Here is a 22,305-nt window from a genome sequence, read left to right as displayed (position 1 = left end):
AGAAGGATGGGGAAAAAAAAGACTAAGAAGTATTAGAGTAATCCTAAAGAATATAGAACAAGGAGGGAAAAGGAGAGGGTGGCTAAAACACATGTCAAGATGATAGACTTAAACTCAATCACTTCAGCAATATACTAAATGAAAATGCACTGAACAGTTGTACTAAGAGAAGACAAACACTGTCAGATTACACACGCATAAAACACCTTCAACCACATGCCATTTATAAGAGGCATAATTTTAACATAAGGACATAAACCCAAAACCAAAGTTAATGCCATTGAATTGACTGCGACTGATAGGGAACTACAGGCAGGGTAGAACTGCCCCTGTGGATTTGTCACTTTTTGGCGGGGATGGAAAGTCCCATCTTTCTCCCAAGGAGCGGCTGGTGGTTTCCCATGAACCTTGCAGTCCGCAGCCCCACACGTGGCTGCTGTGACACCAGGGCTCCTAAACAAGGGCAGACGGGTTGAAAATGAAAGAGTAAAACAAGTCACCTGGTGTAAGCACTTGCCAAAAGAAAGCTGGCAGGATTAATTAACACCAGACACAGCAGGTGTTGAGGCATGAGCGAGAACATTTCAAAACGATAAAGGCATCCATTAACAAGATAACATTCCGAACGGTTTAAACAAGAAATCCTGGCAGTGCAGTGGCCAAACAATTGGCTGCTTAACTGAAAAGTCAGCACTGGCCACTCCACAAGGGAAAGAGGTGGCAGCCTGCTTTCGAAAACTTCCAAATCAACTCGTTCCAGCTCATCGTGATTAGACAAGATGGAGCAGAACAGCCCCTGCGGGTTTCCGAGCCTATTGCAGACAACCTCATCTTTCTCCCTTGGAACCACTGGTGGGGTCAAACTACTGACCTTCCCGTTCGCAGTCCAATGCAATCTACCACGCTATTTGGGTTATTTTATGAAAAGATTCCCCAAACTCCAAACTCATGGCCAGTGAATGGATGCTGATTCACAGCGAGCCTGTAAGACAGGATACACCTGCCCCTTATGGGAGTAGAACTCTTTACAGGAGTAGAAAGCCTCATCTGTCTCCCCAGGGAAAGGGCTGTTTTAAACTGCTGACCTTGCAGTTAACAACCTAACGAGGCGCCCACCACATCACAGCCTCACAAATCCCATGGGCAGTTCTACCCTGTCCTACAGGGTCACTGTGAGTTGGAAACACTGGCAGCACTGGGTGTAAATGTCTGTGCATCTGATGACGCTTTCAAACTATAGAAAGCAAAAAACTGAGAAGCAACAATGCCGCAGAAACCATGGTGATGTTGAACACAGCGTACAAGGACAGCGCTGTGGGAAAAGCTCAAGTGTGTGACTGGTTTTCTCGTTTCAAAACAGATGAAATGTCGATCGATGACAAACCTCATCTGGACGACTGTCTACTTCCTGAAAGGATGAAAATGTTGACTCGTAGTGCATTCCGAATTTGTTCCACCAGGTTACTGAGGCTTTCTCTTTAGAGGTTCTGAAAAAATAGCGAGCCTAACAGTGTGCGACAAAAAGGGCCTGATTTGTGGCTGACAGGGGACTGGTTTTGTGACCATGACAATGTGCCTGCTCACGCAAACATCTCAGTGCACCAGCACTGCTGCCTCTCCTGTCTCCCACACCTTACTCACCTGACCTTATTCAGTGTGACTTCTTTTTTTCCTCGAATATAGAGGGACATGGAAGGACAGAGTGATTTGATGATGTAGAAGAGGTGAAGAAAAAAAACAAGGAAGGTGCTGTCAGCCATCCAAACAGATGAGTTTGAAAAATGCTTCCAAGATGGAACAAATGAAGGGGGAGGAAGAGAGAGTGGAGCGCATCCTGGCCCACCAAGCCTGGAGGACAATAGTCCTGCTCAGAACAGACAATCCACAAAGAAGACCACATGGCTGGCCCCACTATGAGACACGGCATCCCTCACTGACCCATAGCCCTACATGGGACAGACAACACTGAAGACACAGTGTGGGAATTCCATCTGATCTGATCCTACCACAACGAGGCAAAACACTAAGGGCGTGCAACAGAACAGCAAGGGGAACAGAGCAACAAGTTCCCAGGGAATACTAAGAAGAGACTTTGGGGCCAGGACTTGGTGCCCCAACAGACTCAACGGGAAAACACTCCTAAAGGCCAACAAATAGTCCTTGAACTAACTACAAGCTTTTCTTTCTTGTTTTGTTTTGTAATTGGTTTGTTGTTGTTCTGTTTTATTTTGTTGCTTGGTTCTGCTCTGTCTTGTTTTTGTGCATGCTATTCTCTCCGCAGGTCTGTCTAAATAAAATAGGCTGGATGAACAATCTGGAGGAGAAAACAACGGGACCGACAGTTCCGGGGGACTTGGGATAGGGGGAGGTGAGTGAAAAGGTAGTGGTGTTAACAAACCCAGGGACAAGGGAACAACAAGTGATCCAAATCGATGGTGAGAAGGGTGTAGGATGCCTTAGGGTATGATCAAGAGTAATGTAACCAAGAGGAATTACTGAAACCCAAATGATGGCTGAACATGATAGGGGACAAGAGGAAAGTCAAAGGAAATAGAGGAAAGAATTAGGAGGCAAAGGGAATTTATAGAAGTCTAAATACAAGCATGTACATATGTAAATATATTTATATATGATGGGGAAATAGATCTATGTGCATATATTGAAGGTTTAGTATTAAGGTAGCAGATGTACACTGGGCCTCCACTCAAGTACTCCCTCAATGCATGAACACTTTGTTATAATAAACTGGCATTCCAGGATGCTCACCTTCCTGACACAACTGCTGAAGACAAAGCAGGTGCATAAGCAAATGTGGTGAAGAAAGCTGATGGTACCCAGCTATCAAAAAATATAGCATCTGGGGTCTTAAAGGCTTGAAGGTAAACAAACGGCCATCTAGCTCAGAAGCAACAAAGCACACATGGAAGAAGCACACCAGCCTGTGTGATCACGAGGTGTTGAAGGGATCGCTGAAGACAAATGGGTGCATAAGCAACTGTGGTGGAGAAAGCTAATGGTACCCAGCTATAAAAAGATATAGCATCTGAGGTCTTAAAGTCTTAAAGATAAACAAGCAGCCATCTATCTCTGAAGCAACAAAGCCCACATGGAAGAAGCACACCAGCCTGTGCGATCACGAGGTGTTAAAGGGATCAGGTATCAGCCATCAAAGAACCAAAAAAATCGTATCATTGTGAATGAGGGGGAGTGTGGACCCAAGGCCCATCTGTGGACAATTGGACATCCCCTTACAGAAGGGTCTCGGGAGGAGACGAGCCAGTCAGGGTGCAGTGTAGCAATGATGAAACATACAACTTTCCTCTAGTTCCTAAATGCTTCCTCCCCCTCTGCCCCCCACCACTATCATGATTCCACTTCTACCTTACAAATCTGGCTAGACCAGAGGATGTACAGTGGTACAGATAGGAACTGGAAACACAGGGAATCCAGGGCAGATGATCCCTTCAGGACCAGTGGTATGAGTGGCAATACCGGGAGGGTGGGTTCGAAAGGGGGAACTGATTACAAGGATCTACATATAACCGCCTCCCTGGGGGACGGACAACAGAAAAGTGAATGAAGGGAGACATTGGACAATGCAAGATATGACAAAATAATAATTTGTAAATTATCAAGGGTTCATGAGGGGAGGGAGGGGAAAATGAGGAGCTGATGCCAGGGGCTTACGTGGAGAGCAAATGTTTTGAGAATGAGGTCAATGACTGTACAAATGTGCTTGACACGATGTTTGTATGTATGGATTGTGATAAGAGTTGTCCAAGCCCCCAATAAAATGATTTACAAAAAAAAGTTGCATGAGCCCCTAATAAAATGATTTAAAAAATAATAAATTCCAGTTGTTTTGGGTAACCCCTTGTATGTGATTATGACGTAAAATGGCCTTAGTTTTGATGATGGTATTGCCTGATAATATTCATTGTTGGCTCTCGATAGTGAATATATGAAGTACTCATTTTTCAGTTCTTTTTCCCTCACATTTCAAACGTATAACAGTGTTTTCTTTCCTATTAAAAGGAGCAGCAGCAGCACTGAAAGTGAGAGGTGCTTGAAGATTCTTCACTGTAACTTCCGTGGCCGCGGGAGCGCCTAGTCCTCGGCGCTGCTCTCGTGGCTTGCTTTGGGAACCCAGGCGGTGGTGACGTGGGGAGGGGTTTCCCATACTGCGGGCTTTGCCCTGAGCAAGCCCACGGAGAGCTTGCAAGATTGCTGGCTGGGGGCTGCAGCCTCCATCAGCCTTCTCATGGGACTCATTCTTTGTTAGAAGTGAACTTTATATCTGATGTGAAAGATAGCTTGCCTCAAATTGCTGAACTAGTTAAGAAAAGTGCAGAATCCTGGACACGTTTAGCATCATTTCACATGACTATGAAAACAAAAGAAGTTATTCTTAAGAAATACGTAGGAATTCTAGATGGAGACTCACTAGAAATGTGGGCCCTGAGGACCAACTCGTTTGCTGAAAATGAAACAAATCCTCCACAAGAGCTGAAGGATGAGTGATCTAGGTTACAAAAGATCAGTTCAAGGAAGAATCCACAGTTAAAGAGATAAGAATGATACAAGCTCCAGAAGACTCATGAGATACTGCGGCAAGACAAACCTTTCTCCAGGGAGCATTTGGTCAAGAGCCATCTCCCACAGGTCCCTTGGTCTGAAAGCAGTGCCATGCTCCCTCCACTCAGGGCCAGCATCTAAGTCACCTCTAATGCCTCTGGGCATTCTCCTCCACTAGGAGGCCTACACGGAAGACCCCAGTAGGGTGGGGTCTGAATTTTTTGCCGAAGAATACCTTCAAAGCTAATTTGCCGTATACACTCAAGTATAAGCCAACCCGAATATTAGCCGAGGCACCTAATTTTACCACAAAAACTGCATTAAAAACGTGGTGAAACATACCGGCATGAAGCAGGGAACCAGTAGAAAAGTCTGAGGGGCCGGTCCCAATCCCAACTAGGTGAACAGTCGCCCCTCCCCGCAGAAGAATTTACTTCAGAGGACAGCAATGAAGCTACAGCTCAGGGAGAGAGACATGTCTCATCAGAGCACATGAGAGCAAATGAAGGGGGAGGAAGAAAGAGGGGACCACATCCTGGCCCACCAACCCTTGAGGACAATATCCCCGCTCAGAGCAGTCATAGCACAGAGAGAATCATAGGGCTGGCCCCACTATGACATATGACATCCCTCGCTGAGCCATAGTGTCATGGGGGACAACACTGAAGACACAGTTTGGGAATTGCACCCAATCTGACCCCACAACACCGAGGCAAAACACTAAGGGCGTGCAACAGAACAGCAAGAGAACAGAGCAAGGAAATCCCCAGGGAACACCAAAAATAGACTTTGGGGCCAGGGCATGATACTCCATCAAACTTGACTGGAAAACACTCCAAAAGGTCAACAACAGACAAACTATTTACAGGCTTTTATTTATTTATTTTTGTCATTTTGTTGTTGTTGTTTTGTTTTGCTCTGTCTGGTTTTTGTGCATGTTATTATCTCCGCAGGTCTATCTAGATAAGATAGGTGAGATAAACAATCTGGAGGTGAAAACAATGGGACCAATGGTTGGGGGGGGGGAACCTGGGAGAAGGGGATGGGGATGGGGAAGGAAAAGGTGTTAACAAACCCAGGGATAAGGGAACAAGTGATCCAAATCACTTGGTGAGGAGGGTGTAGGAGGCCTGGTAGAGCTTGATCAAGGGCAATGTAACCGAGAGGAAATACTGAGACCCAAATGAAGGCTGGATATGATAGTGGGACAAAAGGAAAGTAAAAGGAAATAGAAAAAAGAACTAGGAGGCAAAGGGTATTTATAGATCTATGTGCATATCTTGATAGGTTTAGTATTAAGGTAGCAGACGGACATTGGGCCTCCACTCAAGAACTCCCTCAATGCAAAAACACTTTGTTCTATTAAAGTGGCATTCCATGATGCTCACCTTCTCAACACAATCACTGAAGACAAAGAAGACAAAGTGGATGCATAAGCAAATGTGGTGAAGAAAGCTGACATAGTGTCTGGGGTCTTAAAGGCTTGAAGATAAACAAGCAGCCATCTAGCTGAGAAGCAACAAAGTCCACATGGAAGAAGCACCAGCCTGTGTGATCACCAGGTATCAATGGAATCAGGTATCAGGCATCAAAGAACAAAAAAATCATATCATTGCGAATGAGGGGGAATGCAGAGTGGAGACCCAAAGCCCATCTGTGGGCAACTGGACATCCCCTTACAGAAGGGTGGCAGGGAGGAGACAAGCCAGTCAGGGTGCAGTGTAGCAACGGAGGGGATAAGATGAGGAGCTGATACTAAGGGATCCAGTAGAAAGCAAATGTTTGAGAATGGTGATGGCAATATGTACAAATGTGCTTGACACAGTGGACGTATGTATGGATTGTGATAAGAGTTGTATGAGCCCCCAATAAAATGGTTTTTTTTAAATGTGCTGGAAAAAAAAAACGCCAGCTTCTACAGGAGTATATACGGTAACTTCCTAAAAGAACCTTCACTGCACTGACCTCCAGGACCTCATCAGCAGAGTTGGGGCATTTTTGCCTCTCCTTTAAAAAAAAAAAGGTGTTGTGGGGAGACAGGCAGAGAGGGATGTAGGAGGAAAAAAAGCAAGAATTACTTTTCATGATAAGTTGAAGATATTACTGTTACCTAAGAAACTATGTTTTGTTTGGTGGGTCTATAAGTATCCGGATAATGCTTGTTTTTTGGGTTTTTAAAATTGGTTTATTGGGGACTCGTACAACTCTTATCACAATCCATACATCCATCCATTGTTAAGCACATCTGTGTATTTGTTGCCATCACAGGATGATGTTTTTCTAAGTATCATTTATATAAAACTCTTCTAAAGAAATTATTTCCATTTTTTTATGTTTTCAACACGCTAAGGATTGCATTTTAATGTAAAGGAAATTGTTCAGCCAGAGACATTTAGAACTGCAAAGGCAATGTTTTTTTGTCCATAAAATGTACTTTGTCTCCAGCTATAAGACAAATATAAAAGTGATTTTGCTGGGGGGGTGTTCTAAAATTGATGTGGCAATAATTGGACAATTCTTGATATGACTGAGCAATTGAATTATTGAATTGTATGATATGTAAATTATGTGCCAGTAAAACTATTGTGGGGGAAAAATGATTTTTGCCTAACGCATGGTCTACAGAAAGATAAGCCATTAACCCACCCCCCAGACATGGGGCACTCAGTAATTGAGAGGGACACTGCCAGCCTACCCATGCCGGGCAGTGTTTCTGGCTACTTGAAATCTAAAGCAGATTTCTTCCTGCTGTTGTGGTCAGTTTGGGGAAGAAGGCCCCTGCCATTCCTGGGACATGTGAGCACTCCACTTGGCTGTGAGGCCAGTCTCCCTCTGACATGACCAGAACTGAAGCCTTCTCCAGGCTGACTGTCCAGGGGCAGTGATGGAACAAGTAGAGGGGCCAAGATGCTGCTGCTTCTGAATTTGGCTAAGTGAATCCTCACCACAGGGGAGGTGGCCCCACGGTCACTTACTGCTCCCAGGAGGTAAACTTCTGTCCCAACAGAGCCCTGGCTCCCAGCTCTGACTGGACCCCGGAAGCCCATATTCTAAGTGAACAGGCTCAACGCAGTTCGTCCTGCCTCCCAAAGAGAGCACTCGGCCTGGGTTTTACATTAGAACGCGGGCTGCAGAGGCAAACGGTTGGGGATTATGGAAACAGAACTTAAATTGTTTCCACATCTGGAAATGAGACCCAGCCGCCAGCCTCAAGCATTCCAGGCATGTCAATGGACAGAGAAAAAGCAAGTCCAGGGAGGTGTTCCTGTGAGCCTGGACCCCCACATTCCACACAAGACCTCCTCTCTGAGGGCTGGATGCATGGGCCACCCTGGGGATGCACAGGTAGTGGATACAGCGGGACACCCCTGTGAGCAATGGGCCTGCTCTGTGCTCTAAAGGGTGGTCCCATTTCTGCTCCAAACAAGCCTGGCATCTCGAGCGTTTCATCCATTTTCTCTAAGAGTCCAGCTGAGGTTGTTTTTCTCTACTCCTCTTTAAAACCAAACCAAGAACCATCTAACCTCAACCAGTCATCTAAGGTCTCAAAAAAACAAAAGAACACATCCCAAGTCCCCAGCTGGTAGACTTCCATTCCCACCCAACCACTGCCTCCTGGGCTTTCCCGAGAAAATCAGGTGGCCAGGTGTCAGGGTAACTCAAATGTCAGAAGCAGAATTAGCATGCTGCCAGTTGAAAGGGGTACACATCAAGGGCTCCCCTGGTTCTCTGAACATGCAGCTATTTTGGGCTAGAAATTATAGCTTTCAAAGATGTGGCTGCTTAAAGCAAGGGTTTAATTACTCACACAGTCAAGAATTTGTGGGGTTTGCTCTAGGGGCTCCATATTTTATCATCATGATGTCCCTAACCCTCCCCCGCGACCCACACACCACCACCACCCCCCGCCAACTCCCTGCTGTCAAGTTAAAGGACAGAGCAGATCTGTCTTATAGCGATGCCAGGGTTGTAAGTTTTAACTGAAGCATCTTCCTCTCCTAGAGTGTCTGGTGGCTTCAAACCTCTAACCATTCAGTAAGCAGCCTGGTGCTTTAACCTCCATGCAACCAGGGAGCCTTACCATCATGATGAATCCAAAACACCAAACTCGTCACGGAATTAATCCAACACACAGGGAAGGTTTAAAGGGTTTCTGAGACTACACCTTTATGGGAGTAAACAGTCTCATTGCTTTCCCAAGGAGTAGCTCATGGGTTTGAACTGCTGATCCTGTAGTTAGTTCATAGTCCAATGCTCGCCTGCCTGAGCCACCAGGCTCCTTTACCATTATGGTAAGAGGAGCTGTAGACACAGAGTGAAAGCTGGGGATGGGGCAACAGCTGCTGAGGCCAATGCTCCCTGCCCTGCAGAGTTCAGCACGTGCATTCTTTCAGTGTGATGAAAGGCCACAGAGAGGCCACTGCAGCATTGTTGGCACTCTGAAGCCAGAGGGGGCTACTCTCCCCAGTGTTGATTAGCCACAGACATAGAGTTCTTGTACGACCACCCAGAGTGCTAGTGCCTGCCCACAGCCATGGCCAGGGCTCCACTGGACCCAGTGCTATGGAGCAAGCAGATGGAGGTAGGCACCGGGACTCTCTCATCCTGCCTGCACAGCCTGCTGCAAGAGGGTCTTGCTCTCCTCAGGCTCCCCTGCTGCACCTGCAGCACCTCCTGTTCACCCGGAGCCCTGGCACTGTCCCAGCAGGGTTCCTAGGGTGGCTTTGTCCTATGGCTTTTGTCATGTTCCAGGAGCTGCTGTCACACACTCAGTATCACCAGAATGCAGCTGGCCAGAGCACAGTGTGGGGCCAGCTCTCCCCCTCTGTCCCAAGGGAGGCATAGGTCAAGCTATTATGGCATCGCTATAAGACAGATCTGCATGCCAGGCAGGAAGTCCCCCAGGGGAGTTCAAGGTTACTGACTACCCATCAGGACCCCCTCCAAGAGCCTGTGACCTCCACCGCTGTCCCAGACCAAGTATGGGCTCAGCAGCCTAGCACATGAAGCCCTTCAGAGGCCAGCCCTGGACATGGTACTGCTACTTCCTCATCACCTGTGTCTTGGTACATTTCCCCACTTCTCTGCAGATGTCCACCTCTAATTGACCCAGAAGGTCACTGTATCTGGAAGGCCCCTAGAACGCTTCCTCACCCCAACTGTATGGGATAGGCCCCACCTAGGGCCTAGTCAGTTCCAGCCCACAGTGCCTGCAAGGGCTGAGGTAGGCACCTGTGCTTGAGTTCCACCCAGCCCCTGACCACCTGAGGCCATCAACACCACCTGACTCCCTGGTGCTGGACACACAATTGAGGGAGGCGGGCTCCTGGCTTCATCGGTTCTGAAGTTGAGAAGGGAGTTTACCACCATTGTCTCTCTCTCCAGGCAGTATCTTGGCTCCGGAGTCCTGCCCAGCTCAGGGTGGCTCGGTAGGCGAGACTCCCCTAGGGCTGGTCTCCCTGTGCCTGGAGCTCAGTCAACCTTGTCCTCCCTCCCACCCCCCAGCACCACTCCTCCGACAAACCACTGCCCAGCTCCAGTCACACTCGGGCAGCTAACGTCAGTAGTCACCTAGTTCATCCTATAGTTCTTTCTGTTTCCATCGCTCTCGTCCACCTGCAGGCCAGTCACCTGACCTGCTCACACAGGACTGTGCTCCGCAGCACTGAGGGGCCCTGTGCTGGAGACCCAGCCCTCCCCCGTCTGTCTCAGGGAGTGTACTCGGTACACCCCAATCGGCTGATGGTCTCTTGTCTCCCAGCACTGAGCTACTGAAAAAATGACAACCAAAATCCAAACCCACTGCCACAGAGTGGATTTCAATTCATAGGGACCGTATGGGGAAGAGGGGTTTGGAGGCTGTAAATCTTTATGGAAAGAGCATCTCCGCTTTCTCCCACTGGGTCACCAGAGCAGTGAGGGCACTGCCCCCAGGGCTCGCAGAGCAACTCAGGGTGGCATTGGGCATTTGAAAGTGACGATGGCGCACCTTGTGTACCCGTGCCGCATCAGCCACTGTTCACATGAGAAAACAGAGACTCAGAGAGGTTGAAGAACTTGCTGAGGGTCACGCAGCGATAGCGGGGTTGAGATCTGACCCCGATGGTTTTAGTGAAGGTCTCAGAAACCACTCTGCCAGCGCTCCTGGTAAAAGCAGTGCTCAGCACCCCACTGGCAGCACCCAGACTCAGGCTGGACCTGGCAGGCCACAGGAAGAGGCATGTCCAAAGCCCGTGGCACCAGAATGGAGCTGAAGGTTTTAAGGACCGAGGCACACTAGGCTCCTGGGACTTATGCCATCCCAGCCCTGGGGCATAACCTACCCCCACTTCCCACCACAGGCAGCTTCAAAGAGGCTGCATGTGGGAAGGCTTTACAGAAAGGGAGAGGAGAGAGGTTTGAGAGAAAATTGCTAAAAGGAAACACATGTGAAAATGAAAACTCTGGCAAAGTGGGAGGAGGAGGAGGGAGGGAAGGCACAGCAATGCTCAGGCATTAGAAACCAAGTCAGGAAGCCCTGGGAACACCAGTCTCCCTCTGCCATCTTGGGGAGGTCAGTGACCTCTTCTTTGTCCTTGCTTTCCCTCTACCCCAGTGGAATGTGACCTGCAGTGACCCAGCACGAGGAAGATAGGGAATGGTGCCCCCTAACGTGATCCCTGATCCCGATGGCTGTGGAGCCACCTCTGCTAGGGAACAAGGAGAACTCTCCAAGGTCACACAGCTGGGGAGGTAGAAAAGCTAGAGTCTGAGCCCATTTGTGCCCGCCATCGGCATTTGCGTGTCCCTCATATAATCCAGCCAAAGTGTACCTGCCCGTTTCCTGAAGGAATGAATGTAAGGTCTCCAGAGATGACTGCTCCTGTGTTGCATTAAGCCTGTGAGTTTACGAGGCAGCCTTTCTTTTAAGAATCACCAGGAAGGAAAGGCACAGTCAGTGAAATAAAACACCGGCAAGTGTACAACACTTGACCATTTGAGCTGGGCAAATGGGGGGAGGGAGGGTCCAGAATCTGTGGCTACTGAGGGTGGGAGCTGAAGGGACTGCGACCCGTGCTTGGGCTGCGTGCCGGTGGAAGGGCAGTCCTTCATGCCACGCCAGCGCGGCCCGCTCACACACCTGCTGCAGGAGCCTTCTTTAGCTCCTACCTGATGCAATCCTGCACATAATCACACACGAGACGCCAGCCAGAGCTGCCTTGTCAACACGAGCCCTCATTCCATGGGGAGCCTATCGATTCAAGGTTATGTAAAGCTGTGGAAAGAGCCGGCCCAGCCCGGGAGGAGCTGTTGACCTCTGAGCAGCCAAACTGGCCGGCAGGTAGGCTTGGTCCTTGGAAACGGATCTGGGCCCAGCACCCAGTGCGGCAGGCTGCAGCACTCCTCTGGCCCGGCTCCAGACCTCCTGCGGCTGCTGCCAGCCAGAGCAGTGGCCTCCTAATGAGGCAGGGTACCTGGCACTGGAGCACTGCTCCAAGCCGGCTTTTCCAGGAGGGGGGCAGGTGAAGGGCGGGCTGGCGGACAGAGGCCCACACTCCCCATGGCAAACTGGCAGCCTGCGTGAGGAAGGGCCAGATGCAGCCCCACGCCCAGCTTTCGAGTCTGCAGAGCTAGCTCACACCTCGGAGTGCACTTTGCATCGAATTCACAGATTGCCGGGAGGTGCCAGTCATCTCACTCAAGTGGCCCTGCACCTACACCTGCAGAGGCCAAGGTGGTTTATTTAAAATCACAGTACTCGGCGGAACTGGAGGTTTGCTTCTCCTGAAAAGGCCCTCGCGTAACAGTTTTTCGCTGCCACCTTCCTGTTCAGTCCTCCTTGCTTGCTCCAGGTAGAAATTTTGGGGAGATTGGAGGTTATCAGCCACAAGATTCCAAGCAGCAGAAACCTGAAGGAACTGAAAACTACAGCTCACTTGGGGGTGGGGCTCGCACTGTTGGTGGTGCTTCATCTACACTTAAATATCCAATGCATAACCGTAAGAGGCAGATGCTAGCACTCCCTTCATTGTATGAAACAAAAACAAACTCACTGCCACCAAGTCAAGTCTGACGCATACATAAGGAAATCGAGGCAGAGGGGCTAAGTAACTTGCCTTAAAAAACTCCCCCCCCAAAACCAAACTCACTGCCGTTGAGTTGATGCCAACTGATAGGGATCCTGCAGGACAGGGTGGAACTTCCCCTGGGTTTTCTGAGACTGTAGCTCTTTACAGGAGTAGATAGCAACAACTTTCTCCCGGGGAGCAGCTGATGGTTTTGAACTGCTGGCCTTCAGGTTAGCAGTCCAACACACAACCACCACACCACTTGCCTAAGAAGCCACAAATTTCAAACAGCAGAGCCAGCTTTTGAGCCCAGGCAGCCTGCCTCCTGGTCACCACAGGACTGTACATGACGGAGTACAGTGCCGTACAGAGGACCTTTCCACACGTGGTTTGGTGCTACTCACTTTGGGAATCTCTGCCCAAACAAACCTCAGCTAATGGAGGGGAAAAGAGTGAACTTTAATGTAAACATGGACATTCATTCGTAACAAGTAAAAGCACTCCTCTATCTTGAGGCATTTCTAGACAGGGCTTCCAGGGCTGTCTTATCTTTCTCTCCCGGAGAAGCTAGCGGTTTTGACAGGATACTGATAATGTATCACCATTGGTTCATCAGTGGTAACAAATGTAGCCCAAGAATACAAGATGTTGACAATAGGGAAACTGTGCCACAGAATAGATGGTAACTCTGTACTTTCAATTCTCTGTAAACCTAACATTGCACTAAAATATTAAAGAAATAAAAGTCAGTGTCCGTGCTTGGGGGTGGACATCTCTCCCAGGCTGGCACAGGGCTGGCAGTGTTTCCTTCTGTTGAACATAAGGTCGCTATGCATCAGAACTGCCTCGATTGTGCCCCACAACATTTTTCGCAGGAAACCAGTGAGCAGGAGGGAAGAAACTTGCTACGCCGGATCCAAAGAGCAGACTCCTCTGCTCCCTGGCTAGGGCCAAGCCTCTGCAGCCAGCTGTGGCCCCTTGGCAAGCAGGTGTCCTGGCTGTGATGTTCAACTTGCAGAGTGCAGAAGGGTGGGGTGACAAAAGACGACTCAGGGTGAGGGCACTCCCACCCATTTGCTCATGACCCATTTCTGTTCAGGGCTTCCTCTTTTTGGCCTCTTAAAAGAGAAAGGCTCCCACGAGGCCAGTCACGGATATTATTAATAAGAACTTCCACAGAGCTTTGTTTTCCTTTAAGTCATGTTTACATTGTTGGGAAAGAACCCATTTATCTGGGGAGATGGGGAAACAGGTTGAATCAATTAAAAGCACACCCAATATTCAGAACATGTCTGTTTGTTTTTCTGAAAGGAAGCAGTGGGGTTAGAAACATATCACAAGTTCCAGCCAGCCTGCAAGAGTCACCTGGACCCCACAGCTCTGGGCCACGGCCACCTCCTCTACCCTGTGGAGTCAGCTGGGTGCCATTTCCTCCTCCTGGTCTCCTCCCCACACCTAGACCCAGGGAAGCCAGGAGGAAGTGATCTGCCTGCTGAGAGGCAGGTTCTCTGCACTCAAGCTCTAGGGCCTGTGTGCTCCTGGGACAATGGGCTCAGCTCTGGAAGAACAAGGCTGGCAGGTATGCTGCCTCCTCTCTTCCACCAACGAGGCTCAAATCCTCCTCGGGGGTGAGTGCTGTCACCTGTGGCCGGGCACCTGGCATGAAAAGTGACTTCTTCAAATGTAATAGCTGACACAGAGGCAGCTCTGGTGAGTTGTGGGAACTGCCTATCCATGCCGTCAGGCTCACTCTCTGCAGCCCCCCACCCAGCGTGGGACTCAGGACACACTGGCTGGAAGTGCTGGCTAACCTTTTGGCAGGACTATGCACTGGCCAGGAGATGTGGCTACAAATTCACACCAGTTGTCGCCCATCCTCTGCCCAGAAGCTGGTGCTCTGCAGCGAGTGGCTTTGGCTGTTATTGATTTGTGTGGTGGAAGCAGTTCATCTGTAAGGCCTATTTCCACATTCCTGTGGGCAGGCTTCTCTGGCATCACCCGAGCTGAGTGCAGAGAAGCCCACAGCAGCAACAGCCACACGCAACACACCCTTGCTCCACAACATGGATGCAGCCACAGGAAGGGCTTGAAAAGGGTAGAGTAGTGACAGGCATTTCTGTGAATCTAGTCAGCACTTGACCTGTGCCAGGCCCTGCGCTGGGGCTAAATACGTAGAAACAGGAAAGGGTGTATACCCTGGAATGCTGTCCCACGTCAGGAGAACCCCCACAATATGCAGTAGGACACAGGTGGGCCATTAATCCAGCTGTGAACCCGGCAGCAGGGGACAAGTGAACGCACGTGGCTGCACAGCCTCCGTCACCTGGCCGGTGATGTGAGGCCGTCAACACCCAGTTACTCTCAAATCGGAGGCCTGCACATCTGACAAGGCCAGGGCACGGTGTCCCAGTGCTAGTACCAGGCATCGACCCCACCAGATAGTGAACCCAGGGCCAGGAGACAGAGCACAGGGTCAGACTGCTCTCCCGGAGTCTGACATCTGCTTTCCAGAAGTCGCTCACCAGCGGTTTCACCGAGAGCCTATCTCCTCAGCTAAATACCAAACCCAACTCAGACACACTGCTATCTAGCTGGTTCCGACCCACAGGGTTTCAATGCTGGAAATGTTCACGGGCAATAGCTAGCCTCTCCTCTGTCTCCTGAAGAGTGCGGCTCAAGCCTTACCCGCTCTAACACCAAGACTCCCAATACACACAGTGAGGTGACATTCAGAGCAGGATCAGAGGGGGTTCCCAGAAGAAGGGCTGCCAGTCTCAGGAAAGGAGGTTTTTAGTCACCTGGCAGGCAGGGAAGGTGCAGGAGGGGGGACTGAGGAGCCCCAGGTGACCAGCTACAGAGACAGCTCTAAGCCTGGGGGGCAGCCCCAGTCCCGCCTGGAGGAGAGGTGCTGAGAGACCCTCCAGGGACCACTGTGCTTTAGGAAAGGGTACAAGTAGTCTGGGAGGAGGAGGAGCAGGGGCCTGCACCCAGCCACCAGAAAGCTCTCTAGTCAGGGGGGTCCAAGGGAGAGGGCTTAGGAGTCTCTGGGCTCCCAAATTTCTTTCTTCCTCTCATTTTGCTTAACTCCTTTCCAAGGACTGGTCACAGGTAGGCGCTCCTACACAGTCAGGCTTCCTTGAGGCAAAGGTCACGCTCCTAGTCTGCTTACCTGGCCTGGCTACTCAGGCCCCCCTCCCCCACAGTCCAGGCTTATCTCTCAGGCTGGCCTTAGTCATACACCAACCCCTCCACCAAAGCAGGACCCCAAGCCCAAAGTTCTTCTCCTCTGCATATCTGAGCTGTGGACTCAGCTCAAATCCACAGATCTTCAGAGCCTCCCTCAGCCGCCAGGGCACAGGAGCTGCACAGACTCCACCATTAAATCCCAGGGACCTCAGAGGCGACCCAGATCAAAGCAAGAGGCTCCAGAGTTGGGCAGGGCCAAATTAGACCCAAGTTTTCTGTCTTTGTAAACACCCTGTGGGCAGGGGAGATGTCTGAGTTCACAATATCCCCTGGGCATGTATGTAATCAGCATACCGTAAGGGCTGGCTGAGCCAGGAAAGGCCTGGGCTACAAGGGCGAGAGACAAAAACAGAGAGGGACACCCTCCACAGAAGTCTGGTAGTGCTCCCTGCTTTGAGACTCCTTTTCCCCATCCTAGCATGCACAGAAACACTGACACCTGAGGAGGGACCTGTGGGGTCCCTGAGGATGCTCCAGAAGTGCCAGGTGACCCCTACTGCCTCCTCTAGAGAGGTGCACAGAACTCAAGTGGTGGTCACCAGCTATCAGCCGGAAGAGTCTGCCACACAGGATGCAAGTTGATTGGGGGGAGGTGGGTGCAGGAATCCAACCCCACCTCACCCTGCTTTGGAAAGCAATAAACACCTAAATGCATGCCAGCCCCTCAAGGCCAAGTGATGTGTTATTTCCAAACACCTGTGGGTGTGGGGGCCCAGGAACAGGGAAACTGAGGGATGGAGCTGCTATCAGCGAGGTGTCCCTAAGACAGGGGGAGGGAGGGGATTAATCCGTGGAGCACAGGGGATCCTCCTGGGGATCCTCCCCCAGGGCCTCCAAGACGCTGGTAGAATTGTTGTGGTGACAACCTGGGTGGATCAGCCTGCTCCTGGGGCACCAAGGGCGAAGGGAGGGGAAACTGCGCACACCTCGAGCCTCAACCGATCTCTCCAGGGAAGGTGCAGGGCGCGGTCCTCAAACATCGAACTATGCTTGCCCTCCCCCCTTTGAAGCCGGCGTACTTCCCCCTGCCCCCCGCCGAAGATGAGGGAAGCGGGGTACAGGCTCCGTGCAGTGCCAAGAGCTACGAAAAAACTTAGCCCGCTCACAGCCTCTTTGGGAACCTGAACGCGTCCAGGGCAGGGCGTGGGGGCAACATTCGCTCATGAGCTGGAGCCCACGAGAGGCGGCCCGGGGTCCACAAGGTGCCCCTGAAACACTTTGCACCAGACCATCTTTCTCTGCTTTCCGGGCGAGTCCCGCCCAGCCGCACCTGAGCGCAGGCAGGGGCCGGGCAGGCGGCCACTTCCCCTCTGTTGGCCTGGCAAGCCCGGTCGCAGGTAACCCGACCTCCCAGGCCAGGGCCGAGAGGGCGCTGCTCCCAGGGCGAAGGTGGCGGAGGGAGGGGGGGAGGGGGGACGCCGGGTTGCGAGCGAACTTCTGAGCTCCGGTAACTTCCCGGCCGGGAGCCGCGGACCCAGCCAGGTGCGCGTAGCCGGAGCCCCGCGAGCCTGAGCCCCTCAGCTGTCCTTACCTGGCTCCCGGGGGCCGGCGGGCTGCGCATCCCCTGTCCGGCCGCGGGTCCGGGCGCTGGGGAGAGAGGGGACGCCGTGTGAAGCGGGAGAGAGGGAGCTAGCAACCCGGCCGGGAACAATCCCCGCTGCGCGCTGCCGCCGCCGCCGCCGCCGCTCGCACAGTTCGCACAAGTTGAAGGCACCGGCCCCACCCCCACCCGCGCCCGTTGCCGGGAGACCCGCGTGGGCCGAAGGGCTCTTTGTATCAAAGCGGCGGTGACATCACGAGGAGCTCGGGATAAAGGGGCGGGGTATAGAGGGGCGGGGTCTCGACCTGGGGGAGGGACCCGAGATGGAGGAAGCAGAGGCTTGGGAACCCGAGCCGTCTGGGAGGCGGGGCCCAGGTAACCCCGCCCGCCGAAGGTAGGGCGGGAAGGCAGGTGCTGAGGCGGAGTTGACCAATGGCTGCGCGGCCGCGGGGCGGAGCTTAGGCAACCCCGCACTCGCCCCGGGAAGTGGAGCTCGCCTAGGCCCGCTAGAGCCCGCGCCCGCCGCAAAATTAGTGCATCGTGGGTTGTACATAGTGCGAGTTTGTAAGCTCACGCTTCTGCCCGGCGGCACTGTGCCCCGCCACTGCCAAACTTTTCTCGCTGTACGCTGTCACCCGTATTGCAGGGTTCCGGCCAGAGCTCCCCGGTTCACATTTGCCAACGCTTGTCTTTCCGATTTCTTCTCACAACTTTTTTTGCTCTTTTTATGCAGTCAAGACGTGTCTTATAATCCATCCAGAGACACTAAACAACCCAGTGGTAACTAAAAGTACGTAAAAGCAGATCCTAGTAAATGTACGTGTAATTAAAGTCAAGGGAAAAGGGACCTCCCTGAAACCCCTTCCACGATCCCACTAAAAACCAGAATCAAACGAATAAAAAACTCACTGCCATGAAGAAGACTCCGACGCACAGTACCTGCCGGGACAGAACAGAACTGCCCCTGTACACTTCTAAGATAACTCGTTGCTGGGGTAGAAAGCTGCAGGGTTCTCTGAAGGAACAGCTCGGGGAGGGGGCGTTGGATGGCAGATCTTGTCGTTAGCAGCCAACACACCACTACACCACCAGGGACCCCACTGGAAGAAGGCACAGTGATGTGATGAAGTCAGGCAGTAGGCTGCTCTACCTGCAGGAGGCCCTGGTGGATGGAGGGGGCAGTTGGGGGTCTAGTTGTATGGGATATGGGAGAGGAGGAAGTTGCGAGCAAAGAGCTAGATGGAGGGGGCAGAAGGTAAGTGTGTGTGTACACATGCGTAACCCCCTCCCCTGCCCCATGGTAATGAACCAAAACTTCCTGGTCCCTTTGCCAGCCAGTAAGGGCACAAGGAAGGAAGGCAACAGTGGAGGCCGGCTGATTCTCCTAGCTGTCTGGCTCAGGTGACCTGAATCCAGCCCTAAGGCAAAGCAGCTCACAGGGTCTCCTAGGCCTGCTGAGGACACTCCAAAAGGAACAGCATTCTGGGGAGAAGGGGTGGGGCTGCCTGAGAGGGGAGCCTGGATGGGCGGGTGAGAGAGGAAAGCTGCTCCTCCTGGGCCTCCCCCTGCTGGTTCCATGCAGTTCTGAGACCTGTGTGGAGAAGGTCCAGGCTGCCTCTTGCCCACCTTGTCCTTGTGTCCACTCTCACAGTTCTCACGCACCCACCCCACCCAGCAGCAGTAGTGTAGCAGATCATAAGGAATGTTGTTTCATAGTCAGATAGGCCTGCGTTAAAATCCTCTCTTCCAGCTGTGTGTCTCGGGAAGAAGTCACTGAACATCTCTGAGACCCTGTTTCCTCATCTCTAAAGTGAGAATGGCACAGGCCACCTCGGGGGCTGTTACTTGCCTGATTCAGTGAGCAAGCACACCTCATTCTAGGCAGTCAGCCAAAGTACAGTGACTCACCCCAGCCCCTCTGGACCTGTTCTAACTGCCTTCCCCTGCCCTCGGAGACCACCCACCAGGTTTTATGGTTGTGACTCCATCCAGGAACTCCATCTCAATGTCCCTTTTTCCTCTCAAGTCCCATGCTGCCCTTAAGGACGGCTGGGATCCATAAAGTAGGCCACACAATAAGACAGCCCAGAACTGGGGAAGAGAAACAGAAACCAAGGTGACCTCTGCTTCTCTGGGCCCTGGTTTTCACCAGCAAAGGTCAGCAGAGGCAGACCTGTCCAACCTGTCCTGCCACACAGGGCAGCCTGACCAGCAGTTTTAGAGTTCTGTAAAGGAGGTACAATGCTAGTGGGCACCCTTTACTGTCTCGAAGCTGAAGTGGGAACCATCTTCAGGTATTTGTCTTTCAAAGCAAAGTGAGAGAGAGGCAGATTAGAGAAGGCTGCCCAATTTTAGAATGTACTAATGAACCCTACTTTCTATCTGCCTAGCATAGGCATAAAATGTTTTCTTTCGGTGTATGATTTAAGTGAAATAATAAAACCAAACTCACTGCCATACAGTCAATTCTGACTCACAGTGACCCTGCAGGACAGAGAGAAACTGTCCCCTGTGGGTTCCTGAGACTATAAATCTTTTTTAAAAATCATTTTATTGGGGGCTCAGACAACTCTTATATCAATCCATACATACATAAATTTGTGTAAAGCAAACTTATACATTCATTGCCCTCATCATTCTCAAAACATTTGCCCTCCACCTAAGCCCCTGGCATCAGCTCCTCATTTTTCCCCTCCCTCATGAAACCTTGATAATTTATAAATTATTATTTTGTCATATTTTACACTGCCTGACGTCTCCCTTCACCCACTTTTCTGCTGTCCATCCCCCAGGGAGGAGGTTATATGTAGATCCCCGTAATTGGTTCCCCCTTTCCAAACCATTCTCCCTCTACCACTCTCAGCACTGGTCCTGAAGGGATCATCCGCTCTGGATTCCCTATGTTTCCAGTTCCTATCTGTACCAGTGTACATCCTCTGGCCTAGTCAGATTTGTAAGGTAGAACTGGGATCATGATAGTGGGTGGGGAGGAAGCATTTAGGAACTAGAGGAAAGTTGTATGTTTCATCGTTGCTACACTGCACCCTGACTGGCTTATCTTCTCCCCATGACGCTTCCGTAAGGGGATGTCCAGTTGCCTACAGATGGGCTTTGGGTCCCCATTCCGTATTCCCCCTCATTCACAATGATATGATTTTTGTTATTTGATGCCTGATATCTGATCCCTTCGACACCTCATGATCACACAGGCTTGTGTGCTTCTTCCATGTGGGCTTTTAGCTTCTGAACTGGATAGCTGCTTGTTTACCTTCAAGCCTTTAAGACCCCAGCTGTTATATCTTTTTTTTTTTAATGTTATATCTTTTGATAGCTGGGCACCATCAATTTTCTTCACCACATTTGCTTATTCACCCATTTGTCTTCAGTGATTGTATCAGGGAGGTAAGCACACAATGATATGATTTTTTTGTTATTTGATGCCTGATAACTGATCCCTTTGGTATCTCGAGACTATAAATCTTTATGGGAGTAGAAAACCTCATCTTTCTCCATCAGTGTGGCTGGTGGTTTTGAACTGCCAACCTTGCGGTCAGCACACCAAGGCATAACCCACTCCACCACCAGGGGTCCTGGGAGTAAAATGATAAGCACCTAGGCCATCGGTTCTCAACCTGTGGGTCATGACCCCTTTGGGAGTCAAACAACCCTTTCACAGGGGTCGCCCAATTCATAACAGTAGCAAAATAACAGTGATGAAGTAGCAACGAAAATAATGTTATGGTTAGGGGTCACCACCACATGAGGAACTGTATTAAAGGGTTGCGGCATTGAGAACCACTGACCTAGGCTAGTGTATGGTGCCATAGGACTCAATGAACGATAGCTCCCATCACTACCAGTAGCATTGGCAAGCCCCAGTCTGATTCAGTGGTTGTGTGATGACGGACTCTCGACCCATGGGGGACTGTCTTGGCTCCCTCACCGTGAAGTTGGATGCCTTCAGGCAAACTCAATGAAATTCCCCGTGCTTCCATGTCATCAACAGTAAATTGGAGGTAATAATAATTGTACATCTTTAGGACTATTATGAAGAGCATAATAATCAGGGCCTGTTAATTACTTAGAACAAGGTCTGGAAAAATAAACAGTAGCCTCAATTAATTACTGTCACGGACAAGGGGCTGGGAGGAACCGGGCAAGCCCCTTGTAGAAGCATTGGGCCACTGCCTTTGCGAGGAGGCTCTGACATTTTGCAATAAGGCCCAGGGAGACGGTGACGGGTGGGGGCAGGTGGGGGTCAGGGTGGGGGTGGAGATCGGACCAGACAGAATGTGGGAATAAGGCTCCAGCCCAGGCGAGGCAAATGACATTATCATTGTTTCTATCATTGCTGCTGTGTGTTTCCAGGTCAACTTTGACTGACAGCACCCCCACATGACAGGGCAGAACTGCACCATGGGGATGTGAGGGTGTAGTCTTTAATGAGGCAGACAGCAGGGTCTTTCTCCCACAGAATAGCTGGGTGGATTCAAACCAACAACCTTTCCAGCAGCTGAGCATTTAACCACTGCCCGACTAATGCTCCTGAATGTAGACTAACCAAAAGACCCAAACCCACCGCCACTGAGTCAATTGTGAATCATCGCAGCCCTATACAAGGTTTCTGGGACTGCAAATCTTTCTCCTGAGGAGCAGCTGGTGGGTTCGAACTGCTGACCTTGTGGTGAGTAGCCTAATGCCTAACCCATAGCACCACCAGGGCTCCTACATGCAGGCGGGAAGAGGGTTAGTAGGAAGTTTAGCTAAGCCTGTTGGGCACAGCTCCACCCACAAGGCTTAGAGCCAAGGGGGTTAAGCATGTTTTCTGGTCCCTTAACAAAGGTGGACTTCAGATGTCATGGCAGCAAACCATTTAAGCGAGGAAGACTCTCTGAG

The 22,305-nt window shown here is 50.8% G+C and overlaps 1 protein-coding gene across 1 annotated transcript in view; it reads right to left on the bottom strand.

The window, feature by feature from the left end:
* The window catches only part of RAB11FIP4 (RAB11 family interacting protein 4), a 43,336-nt gene extending 25,683 nt beyond the window's left edge, over positions 1-17,653 (bottom strand). The window contains exon 1 of the mRNA XM_075561362.1: positions 17,401-17,653. Within this exon, the coding sequence (XP_075417477.1) occupies positions 17,401-17,430 (30 nt within the window). The 5' untranslated portion in view covers positions 17,431-17,653. The remainder of the gene's footprint in view (positions 1-17,400) is intronic.
* Between the last annotated feature and the right edge of the window lie 4,652 nt (positions 17,654-22,305).

The sequence above is a fragment of the Tenrec ecaudatus genome, chromosome 10, assembly GCF_050624435.1.
Source record: "Tenrec ecaudatus isolate mTenEca1 chromosome 10, mTenEca1.hap1, whole genome shotgun sequence".
In the NCBI taxonomy this organism is placed as follows: Eukaryota; Metazoa; Chordata; class Mammalia; order Afrosoricida; family Tenrecidae; genus Tenrec; species Tenrec ecaudatus.
The sequence above is the reverse complement of the archived record's forward strand: the minus strand, read 5'-3'. Positions and strand labels throughout refer to the sequence as shown.